Genomic DNA, 11615 nt, shown 5'->3' on the forward strand with positions numbered 1-11615 from the left:
GCAAATCTCCATGGCAATGACCCTAATCAGGGAAGGGGGGATGCAAAGGGGACGCATGCTCAGAGTGGCTGCTGGAGCCTCGCCTGCTCGCTACAGCTGCTCCAAGGGTCTGGCACACAGGCGAAAAGAAAGATCAGGTACTTGGCAAACTGGTCCTTGGGGTGCATCGCTAGCCCGTGGCGTGTCACTGCAGTGATGTATGCATGTGGGTTTGTGTGTGCGTGTGGGTCTGTGCTCATCATGTCTCATCAACTTCTTTGTGGGGAGCATGCTGGGAGCAAACTGCTGGTTTTCACTATTTCTCCTCATTTCAGGCAGGGAAAAGAGCTTGAATTATTGATGAGAGTAATGGCGTTGCTGTCTGTCTGGAGCGTGATGCGTGTGGCGATCCCGTTCATCTCGGTGGTTGGCCTGCTAAGCGTGAGGCTTGCGGGGGCCGGCCAGGACTCTGGGAGTGTCATTCCTGCAGAAAGTACGTACCTGCCATACCGCACTCATGCCCTCCCGCTGCACTGCGTCCTGCTTTGTTTCCTCCACTTAACCCACAGCAGCCACACAGACCTTAAGCACCAGGAGAACATTGCATTGCCTGATTAGCGAGGGTGTAACAATGAATTTGTAACGCATCAGCAAAGCACATGAAACCAGCACTTATAAAACCAGCAAGCAAGCAAAGCATTAGTAGTTATTTAGGAAAAAATACTAACTGTATACTGTAATTTTCATTGGAGCTTGTTTTGAAGCTCTTTGGTTGTAGGTCTTTTAGATCTGCTTCTCGAGAGTTTTGCTTCCAGATTTGCCACAATAGATATGACGACCTTGCTAGTCTGGATATTCTTAGAAGAAAATTTGTGTTTATTTCTGCTAGGGCGTTACATTTTGCTTATTTTAGTATTTGGTTGGAACAATAGGTCAAGTTCAACTTTCTTGTAACTACTGTAGATTGACATAGGGGAAGTTAACCCAAACAGTATATTTGTAAAACATATGTAGATTTCTGAAATCCTGCTGCTCTTCTGTAAACCTAAAAAATAAATACATATGACAGACTCACTTAAGCACACCATGCAGCTGGGAGCTCTTGAATTTGGATCACAGCTCTATATTAGCTTCCTCTGTCATTTTGAGCAAGTCTCTAGTTAAACTTTCTCAGCTCCAAAATGAGGAAATAGTTCAAAGATATTAGGGGATGGAGTCAATGTTCTCAGGGTGTTTTGGTGACAGCAAGTGGGAAGTAGCCACTCATTAGAAACTTAAAATACCCTCTGGGAGAAAAAAAAAAGAAAGGTAATTGCATACAAACCAATCTGTAGCTCTTAGTCACACTTACTTTGTATCACAGCTATCTTTTTACATGACTACCGAAACATTTAATACAAGACCTGATTCAGTGACTACGTTTTATTCTCCTATAATTCCGTTACTAGGCTTCAAATACACCTATGTGTATTTGTCTCTACAGGAATTAAATGCTGAATTCCCTTCTTTTTCCATTGTCTTCTTTTTTTATCAGTACTAAGTTTTGGTCTGTTCTAAAACAGACCTCATCTCTATTTTGTGTGGCTGTTTTCTAGGCATTAATTAACTTTAATAAGTTTTGTGACAAGTAGTCCATTTTGTCTCCTCAAGGAGAAAATAATGCTTGAAAAATAAATTATATGTGCCCTTTGTGTGTCTATGTTAGCAGAGGCAAGTCAACACATTTTGGGGAAAAAGTATATAGTGGTTCCTTGTTCTGCTTGTATAGTAGAAACTCCCATTTTATCTGTAGAACAAAACTCTTGGCCAGGGTCTCCGACCCTAGTCTCAAGGAGTTATCTTTTTCCTATCCTGTGGCCAGGTTACTGAATCACCTGAAGAGCCCTTGAGGAAAATTCCTTGTCTTGTCTTACTCCTGTATGTGAGAGTGAGGAATGAAGGGCAGGTCAGAGTGTTTCTGTGGCCAGTGTTTCTGCCGCCAGTGTTTCTCCAGAGACATGCTGCTCTGTCCTGAGTAATGGAGGCTGGTAGCATTGCTACGAATGCATGATGGTATTTATGTCTGAGACCAGGCCAGGAGGAAGACTCAGCTGATCATGAATTGTAAATTGTTTTGTGCTGCTGCAGGGACAGAGTTTTAAAGCAACAAGGAAGTCGGGATGCTTCTAATCAGCCACTTGTTGAGAGAGTGCTGCATAGCTGCTAAGTGCTCCAGGTATTTTCCTTTGCCCATCAGGGCTCTTCCTGACAGTTAACCTGTGGAACTCCTCCCTTAGGACACTGTGGATGCTAAAGTTTGCATGGGATTGAAGAACTGATTGGGTAAATTCAAGGAAAAAATCTTAGAAAGGGCTGTTAGATACAGCAGCCATTCCTCTGGCTCAGGAGCTGTAAGCTGCGTATACCTGAAGGCCTGGGAGGGTCTTTGGGGACACATCCCTCCATACTTGCCTGTTCTTGTGCTCTTTCTTGGGCATCCATTGTTGGCCGTGAAGGTCACATCTATAACCAGTGCACATGAACGTTCCCTGACATGGGGACATGACTATACTAGTAACCTGCGAGGATGGTCCTTGGCACACTTTTGTCCATGACAGGAGGCCATTTGCCTCTCTAGAAGATAGAGTTTATTGTTCCAAAGATGAGCTGTCCCATGCCAGCTGCTCTCAAAGCCTGGGAATGCTCCTAGACACGTTTAATGTACTACAAGAGATGTAGCTCATGGCAGACAGGACACTGGGCCAGCAGACCTTTGATGTGATCTAATACAGATATTCCTGGATCTTTTCCTACCTGATGTCAGCTCCACTGGCTATTTCTCATCAAGGAGTTGATCCTCCTGGGCACTGACCCATTTTGGGGGCAGTACTACTGCAGCACATGCACACGCCTTCCCTATTGCTGGTGCTTAAGTCCATACTGTCAGCCCAGGTAAAATGGTGGCTGTGTGATCCTGGATGACCCAGGGAGAAAAAGGGGGCTCTAGTACGTGTTCTTGACAGGGATATATGATGTAAATGGACCATACTAAGTGTCCTTCTGCAGGGCAGACCAGTGTGGTGCTCGATGCTTTTCTCTGTTCCCAGGTATGCAACATGGGAACATGCAAGAACAATCCTTCGCGGAGCACACAGCACTACAACCTCCCACTTGGTGGGAGAAATGTGCCCCTCCTGCCGCACCATGGGCAGGAGAGGGGCAGCAATGCTCTTGTGCAAGTGTGGGAAGTGCAGGAGTCACAGGACAGAAGTGTGAGACTGAGTCAGAGTTCGTAGCATTGCAGAGAGATCTTGCCCTGTGTGTGGCACTGATATCTGGCTTAGGGTACCATCACCTGCTCCCCACTTGGCATACTTTCTGCCAGCCAGAGAGCCAGGCCCAGCCTTTTATGAATAATGCTAATTAGCAGTGATTAATCATGTCCTTATACTTTATACACAGCACTTTGCATATGCAAAAGACTGTTCAAGTATGAAGTGGTGTTACTAAAGTTTGCGGATTATTTTCTTTAAAGTTCAGTGCAATCCACTAAAAAAAATTGAGTAATTTCCCCAACCTCCCATTGCATTTATAGCCCAGATCACCCACTGAGAAAGCTGAAATGTGGAATTTGAAGAACAGAAGCTGGTCAGTCTGTTTTCATTAGCCAAGGTGCATGAAATACAAAGAGTAAATGCCATGTGCATGCAAGGGAAAGTAAATTAGACTTCCACAGTGCTTTCAGTTCCAGTTTTTCACCAAGAAGAAGCCAAGAAGCATATTTTAAGCTCTCCTCCCCCATTTCTCCCCAAACACACAAAGACACATACAGTCTTTGTGCTGACAGGACCCGTTTAAAGAATTATAGCTGACTCTTAATAATTCTCATTATGTTAATCCACAAACCTGTTAAATCTCCCTATGAATGATAGTCTGTTCGCAGCTGTCAGCAAGGAATTAATAGCACTCTGCTGTACGTCGCTATGATGTGACTTAAGGTTTGGTTTCACGATTGCTTTAAGCTGATGTAAACCTATGCTGCCTCTGCCCTTCTCCTCCCCATAACCTGGCCTCCTGTCATTGCCCTATTTCTTGTTCTGGCCTCAGAACTTGGGCATTCAGAATCTGATCTGGAGAAAAAAAATCAGCCATCCAGCTGACCAAGCAACTGCGTGATCACTCCTGCTGTGAGCGAGAGAAGGTGTGGGAACACGTAGCCAAGGTCAGAAAGCAGGGTGGGATTGCTCCTATTGGCAACAGCACATATTTAGAATTGTTTAAAACCTTTGTGAAAACAGACCCTTACACATCATTACTTTGGGGAAATGTCCATGGGCATGCTTCTGAAAATATTGTGAGCATGAAGAGAGAATGAGTCCAGCTAGATAGGCCAGCTTCCCAGCCCAGCTCACCAGCCCAGCTCTTTAGTCTGGAAAAGAGACACTGAGGCAGGGAATGATGGAGAGCAGTAAAGTCGTAAGTGGGACAAAGATGGTGAATATTTAATAACTGTCTCTTCCAGTGCAAAAATTAGAGGCAGGAAAGGAAACCAGGAGATGTTAACTTCAGAGCAGACAAGAATGGACTTTTGTTCACACAGTGAATAGCTGAGCTGTGGGATTCATTGCCACAGGATACTGTAGATGCCAAAACTTTACATGGATTCAGGAAGCAACAGGGCAAATTAATGTCAGAAAAGTTAATGGAGGGCTTATCAGATGTAGAAACACCAGCCAGACTCAGGATATCCTCCAACCTTTTGGTAGGCTAGAAGAACGTTGCTAGAGGCTTATTCTTTTATCTTCCTTAAGTATCTGCTATTGGCTACTGTGAGAGTCTGGCTAGTATAATAGATTAAAAGTCCAGCTAGAGTCAGGGCAGCTCTGCTGGTAAAAATACGACTGTAGCTATAGACTTTCCAGGTAGTGGGATATCGCCCCTATTTTATTTGGGGAACTGCGTTCAAGTTGCTCTGTGCTAGTGCAAGAGGCTCTTGACGGAGAGATCAGCACTGCCCTAGTTCAATCCCCAAAGTGCTGAACAGATGTGTGATCTGTAGGGCTGCATGGGTGGAAAAGTTTATAGCCAGCCACCTCGCCAGCTGCTTGTCACCTCCTCCCAGGTACAGCTGTCCTCTAGTAAGCCAGTGGTGCTGCTTCAGTGAGTCCTCTCTGCACCGCTGGAAGTCAAAATGATGCATCCCATCCTGCGATATAGCTGGTTGGAGGAATCACATGAGCTATCCCACTGCCAGTGCTGCAGGGCTGCTAGGTCCCAGCAGGCAGGAGTGCTAACCTGACCCAGAGACAGCTGTGCCTGGAGAAGGACCCTCCACCAAGGAGGACAGCCCAGGAAACCATACTGGAGAGTGAATATCCCATTATGTGGTGGAACTGGCTGCATCTGCACCATGGCTTTGAAGAGCAGTGCCGTGTTAGAAGCTTCACATGGGCTGTTCCTGCATGGGCAGGTGTCCTCTATGCAACTACTGTATCCCTGCAGAAGCTGCTTTGATGTCAGGGCAGCTGCTTTCACAGGGGTGGCAGAAATAATCACTTGGCACGGTTGTGCCATTCCACTAGTACCTCCCTCTCCACATGGGAGCACTTGGCTGACGTAAATACCAGCAAATGATCCCACACAGCCATGGCCTTCATGAGGACCTGGGAAGACTTCCTGGGTGGCAGGCAGTGATTGACTATGGAATTCATGGCTCTCCTAAAAGATGCTTTCCCCACACTGCTGGAGCAGGAGACATTCATTTATGACCCATAGTTTGTTTTTTCTCCAAGTTCTCATTTTGAGAACACTTTAGTGACAAGCACTTCACGGTATGCAGCACTTTACCAAGGTGGAGCCAGGGCAGGGTGCTTTCTGAGACCACACCAAGGGGAGGGAGCAGGCCATGGCACCAACTGAATGATGGATTTGCTGACAGCAGACTGAGGATGCAGGTTCTTTCTAAGGGCTCTGCTCCATGATCTGAAGTGAAAACAATTAAATTACTGAAATACTAAAAACAGGAGGGGGTTGAGTGTCTTTAAAATGTGCTCAAAACCATCCTGTTGCTACTCCTCTCAGGCCTGGAGAGAATCTTTGTGAGTGATGCTGTTCTTAAAGAGGTGGGGACTTTGCATCTCCCTGTATCCCTGGAATTAAATTCCTGGTTGGATCCCTGGGTCTCCCTGAGATGTGAGCTGTGTGGAGGGGAGATGGAGGAGGATGGGTGGAAGTGAAAACACCTCCTGAACAGGTCAAAGCCCCTGAGAGGCTTGCTGGGGACCGAGAAGCACTCTGGCTGCTCCCTTTCACCAGGCCCAACTCAGAAGTGCATGTTGGCAGCAGGGTGCCAGGCGTGGGGTACTGCAGTGCTGCATGGCAGCTCTCTGGCTCCGGGCAGCTCCCCAGCTATCTCAGCAGCAGCTTTGCACCCTCTTTGCTTTGTCAGAGCAGCACAAGTGGCTGCCTGTGGACAAGGATTTCGGCACTCCCCCCCAAATGGGGGCTTTGTGATCAATGTAAAATGTCCTCTCTCCCCATTCCCCCTGCATCTCCTCCAGTATCTGCAATTTCTTCTTCTGAAAACCTACACTTCATTAACTCTGTGACTAAATGAAAGGGCTTGAGATTAGTGCAGGGTGAATCCTGGCAGAGCAGAAATGCCCAGGTCAAGAAGTGAGCCATTTCAGTCGTTGTCAAGTCCCTTCCTCCTCTTCTCTGCCTTTTCCCTGCCCTGCCCCTCTGTGCATTCACACTGGCACCAGCTGCAGAGCCAGTGGGATGCTTTGTATTCTTGGCAAAGAAAAAATACAGCAGCAGGTGAAAGGAAGCAAATACAGATCTGCACTGTCCCTTGCCAAGCTGCTCTGTAAGAGCTCCTGTAAAAACAGACCTGCCTGTCTGATTTCTGAACCACTGCAAACTGCTATTTTCAGTATATCAGTTGAGAATTAACCCATGTCTGAGAAGTTTTGAGGTTTTCCATTTTAAGGGGAGAGGCTGGGGGCTGAAGGCACACAGCACCGGGCAGAATCAAGCCTGGACTATATTCAGAAAAGCACACACAGCAAAATGCTCTTGTGTTTTTGTTGGTCCTTACACATCTGCACAAGGATAGATACAGCCCTGTCCACAGGCAGCCCTAACTTTGTACACATGCAGATGCAGGTGCCTGGTAAAATGGGTTTTCTCCTGGCATTGCAAGGTTTCTGAGTAGTCCCTCTCTGTATTGCCACACTCCAGATTTCATGCTGTGACAGTTATGTCTTCTTCTGTACCTTTTTCCAGGTCGTCCCTGCGTTGACTGCCATGCGTTTGAGTTCATGCAGAGGGCGTTGCAGGATTTAAAGAAGACAGCATATAATCTAGACATGCGGGTATGTGTTTCTATAGAAATGCTTTTACTTAGCCTTTATCTCCAAGTGGCCAGGTCTGCCTGTCTGTGTACAGCAGACATGACATCTCTGCTGACTCACTTCCATTTCAGCAAATAGGATTGTACCAAGTACAGATTATTTTTCACAGGCTGGAGAGGTTCATTAAAGATCATCTAGTCAGACTTCTTGCATAATAGGCTAACGAATTACCCCAGACAGTCCCTACACCAAATAGAGATGTAAAGAAGATGTATGAAGGGAGAGAAGAACAAGAAAGGTGATTTACTCTTTGTCTTACAACATTGTTTCCGGGCCATGGACTGACTGTTCACTGGGCAGGAGCAGAAAGTCAATGAGAGAGCAGGAAGGTGGCAGGCAGGGCTGGCAGAGAGGAAAAGGAAGCACATATATTCCTTGCTCATGGATTGATACTCCATGAAAAAGGGGGAAGCACATTTGCTCGGGTAGTTATCACAACACACAGGGAATTTTGCAACTTAACATGCCGGTCTTGTGCTGCAGAGGTCCCAACAAACAAAAAATGAGGGTGTGTTAAATGCCCTGATTTTAGCAATGCATGCATGTGTGGGTTCATAAACATGCACAAACACTGACTGGGGTAGGACTTAGCACAGTGGTTCCCATGCTGTCTGAAGTTTGCAAGAGGCAGGAGGTCTCTCACCTCTAATAAATCTCCCCCATGTATGTCTTCTCCTACCTCTCCCTCCCTAACAGCTCCATTAACACTGGCAACATGACAGTAAAGCAACTTGTGAGGGGTGAAACCAGTTCATAGTCACATCTCCCAGTTCCTGTAGGTGCTTGCTCAGTGCCTTTGACCAGTGCCGTCTCTGTTGGTAGGTGAGAAGGGCTCCTTGTTCCTCTAAAGTCATGCTCTGCTCAAATTGTCATTCACAGCAGAGTCAACCAAAGAAAGGTAAATCAATTATGTGTCTCAAACTACAACACAGAAGGGCAATTATGTTGCTTTGCCTTTCGTTTCCTGTGACCTTGGGCAATCATGTAGCACCCCACACAATAAGGTTGGAGTGACTTTAGCTTTCTTGAGCTATCAATAGCAAACTGATTAGGGCAGAACTGAGAGCAGTAACAGTTACATTGCAAAAGTTTCCCATGCACGAGTGTAATACTAAATAACTGTTAAGTGGTAGACTGTGAATAGAGAGGCTTTACCTCCAAAAGCTGTGCTGGGCTGTTCTGGTGCATAGCGGGGTTTCACCTGTTTGGATTAGATTCAGTTGAAATGTTTTGTACCTACACATGACATGGCAAGATCATGTGCAATCGCAGCTGTGTTGGTTCTTATACTGTCACCTGGCTTTACATGGGAAGTTAAAGGAGGTACTAAATTTCTGTCTAAGCTGCACTGGGAAGATTTGTTTGAATGCAATAGAGGCAGCACAATTCCTTAATCCCACTTACAGAGATATTCAGACATATCTGTGTTGGCTATTCTATTTGGAGTGTGGCGTGAGAATACAACCCATCAGAGAACAATGCCGTCTTGTAAGAGGTGAGGCAGAGTATAAAGGGAGAAGCTAGTCCCAGAGTGCTGCAAGATAAGCTTCTGTTTCTGTGAGGACCTGGACAGGTCTGAGATGCCAAGGCGCTGATTCAGACAGCTCTCAGTATTACAAACAAGGAACATAGCAGCACTGCATTGCCAAAACAAACATAACCAGTTACCTGGCACATCACCCACCCTTTGACAACTGGAGGAGTTTAATACTGCTAGTAAAGAAAGGCTATATTACTGTCCATATTTTCCTGCCTTTGGATTAAGACTCCAAAGGCCTTTTTGGAAGAGATGCTTTAGTTAAATACAAGTTATTGAATGATGCAGAGATACTAAAGTGACATGCAGTGGCCAGGGCCCTACAAATGGCACACTGTGGCCTTCTATTCTCTGAAAGGTACAGCCTCCACATCTTACTTAATCGCTGGTGCTTGGCTCATGCTGACCAACTGTAATTTCTCAAGTTTTATACACAAATAACTTCATTCAACAACTCGGGAGTCTTGAAAGTTGTTACAGTTACAACGGCAAGCCCCATGCAGGACTGTTCCTATCAGGGACTTCCTAAGCCAATGCCAACAGGACCGCAATTAATTTTAGTAATTGATGCTTCTCTTTCATAGTCTTTCAGTTTACAATTGAGTGCTCCCAGAGCTGCTCTTCCTGCCTGTAAATAGTCATGAGTGACACTTAGGCAGAGTTTGTGGTAACAGTGGCAGCTTGTTGGCATTACGGTGAAATCCAATAAGCCTGTTTGATGTTAAGATGATTCTGCGATTTCTACTTGGCTCCTAACAATGAGAGCATTCACTCATCCAGGATTGCATTGTACAAGCGAGGAGCTGTGTTTAATAATGCCTGCCGTTGCACTAAGCCGATAAGTGAAAGCAAAGAAGGAAAGTGAACAAGTCCTCTTTAATGCAAAGGTGGATGTCAAAAGTTGGAGTTGAAAAGGATAGAGGGCTGTGGAGGGGAGGGAAAAGCAGTTCTGAAACAGCCTCTCCCTGCAAAAGCTCGCAGTCTGAGAACAAGAAATGAGTAGTAGTGAGTGGGAACGGCGGGGGGACAACAGAGGTACTGCTGGCCAAGCAAGGTGGCTGGAGCAGGTCCCCAGGTAGAAGTGCCCAGCTACACCTTCGGGAACTGTGTGTCTTTGTTAATTAGCCCTTTGTTGTTTCTAATTTGTCAGGAGGCATCATGGCAGAGGAACACCAGCAGGCTGAAGACCTTGTTGTTTCACAGAGCTTTTAGATAATTTGTTAACAAGTGGTTTTCAACCTTTAATGGTTTTTTCCGGTGCAGATGGGAAACCCATGCATGGTGAATTTAATCCCGGTAACATTTTTCCCCTCAAGAAACTCTTCAAAGTCAGTCTATAAACTACTTAAGGGACCACAGACCACAGGGTGAAAACCACAAGATATGCTCAGGAAGAAGTTTCTCTTCAGTCACAATTGCACTTGCTAATGTGAGTTGCTTGCACCAACAATTTTATTTTGAGTCTTGCAAGAGACTCAGCTTTTGAAATGATGGTGCCATTTGAGAAAAAAATTCAGTCTTGGTTTCTCTAAGAGTGAGACGAGGACCCACAAAAGATTTAAGTTATTTGATCACAATTAAATAAATGATACTTAAATATCTTTGAGGATCTGAGGTTAATTTCTTTTTCATGGATACAGAGAAAGAAGCTTGGAAATGCTTTTCCACTAAGATGCTCCAAAACCAGAAGCAAATAATTTTAAATTATGTACATAGAGGATGGTTTTTAAGCTTTTGATGGAGTTCTGGGGACTGGATATCTGAGTATCAATGGAGGTGATAATAAGGCAGCTGTCAGTAAATTAACTCAGGTTAAAATAGGAGCCACAAACTCAAGTCTAGATCTGCCCTGAAAGATTATGAGTTTCAGACAACAATGTTAGACTGACAGCTGGATTGAACTCAGAGTTATTCTAGAGAAACAGCAGCGTAACTGAGAGCACAACTGGCTCCTCAGCACATGCTATCTGACGCAATTAAATTATACAGTACTGAAGACATTGTCAACAGGAAGCCATCAATCACTGTGAAGAAATTAAGAGCCGTGCAGTTGAAAGTGGAATTTTTCTCAGCATTTATGAAGGACATTTTAATAATTTGACAGCCTACTCCCTAGAAGTTAACTATGAAAATGAAAACATTTAAACTATAAAAACACTCTCCATGCATTTTGGTTTTGAATATACTTATTTCATCACTTTTTCTGGATGAAAACCAGCACTAATAACTATGATTTTTCACTCAGCAAAGCACCTTGACTACAGCTGTGCAGAGGGATTAGGTCTAATCAATTATATACTCTTCTAAAGTGATATATTCAGTTCTTTGATTTCATGTTTTTTTTCAGACAGAAACCCTTCTTCTGAGAGCGGAAAAGAAAGGCCTATGTGATTGCTTTCGTGCAATACACTGAAATGAGCACTGGGAGTTGGCCAATGGACATTTATTCATTTTTAAAATGCTGTTCAATAAATTACAGGAAGATAAAGAGTGCAAGTTGTGCCACACTGCAAGGAAAACAATTTTTATCCAAACAGGTACAGCTCAGTTAGATAATTTCTGCTTTGATGTGTTTTATCATTACTGTATGCGGTATTGCGTCTGCTGAAATGTCAACAGAAGAAACAGTGCCAAAGTCTTGCTCATGGGTTTTATGTAAGGATAGCATCTCGCTTTTCTGGTATTTCAAGCCAAAAATTATCCTT

General features: G+C 44.7%; 1 protein-coding gene across 1 annotated transcript; it reads left to right on the top strand.

Annotated features, from left to right (window-relative positions):
* Nucleotides 1–324: 324 nt before the first annotated feature.
* On the top strand, nt 325–11323 carry LOC104256097 (neuropeptide-like protein C4orf48 homolog). Its single transcript, XM_009810406.2, has 3 exons — nt 325–472; nt 7246–7334; nt 11258–11323. The coding sequence occupies exons 1-3, from the start codon at nt 340–342 to the stop codon at nt 11321–11323; spliced, it is 288 nt and encodes a 95-aa protein (XP_009808708.1). The 5' UTR covers nt 325–339.
* Nucleotides 11324–11615: the final 292 nt, after the last annotated feature.

The sequence above is a fragment of the Gavia stellata genome, chromosome 5 (genome assembly GCF_030936135.1).
Source record: "Gavia stellata isolate bGavSte3 chromosome 5, bGavSte3.hap2, whole genome shotgun sequence".
Taxonomy (NCBI): Eukaryota; Metazoa; Chordata; class Aves; order Gaviiformes; family Gaviidae; genus Gavia; species Gavia stellata.

Bases quoted from the DNA above. Each gene is read 5' to 3' on its own strand.
- LOC104256097 (XM_009810406.2), top strand. From the start codon at position 340: ATGAGAGTAATGGCGTTGCTGTCTGTCTGGAGCGTGATGCGTGTGGCG. The intron at 473-7,245 runs GTACGTACCTGC...ACCTTTTTCCAG, and splicing joins GAGTGTCATTCCTGCAGAAA to GTCGTCCCTGCGTTGACTGC. The intron at 7,335-11,257 runs GTATGTGTTTCT...GTTTTTTTTCAG, and splicing joins CATATAATCTAGACATGCGG to ACAGAAACCCTTCTTCTGAG.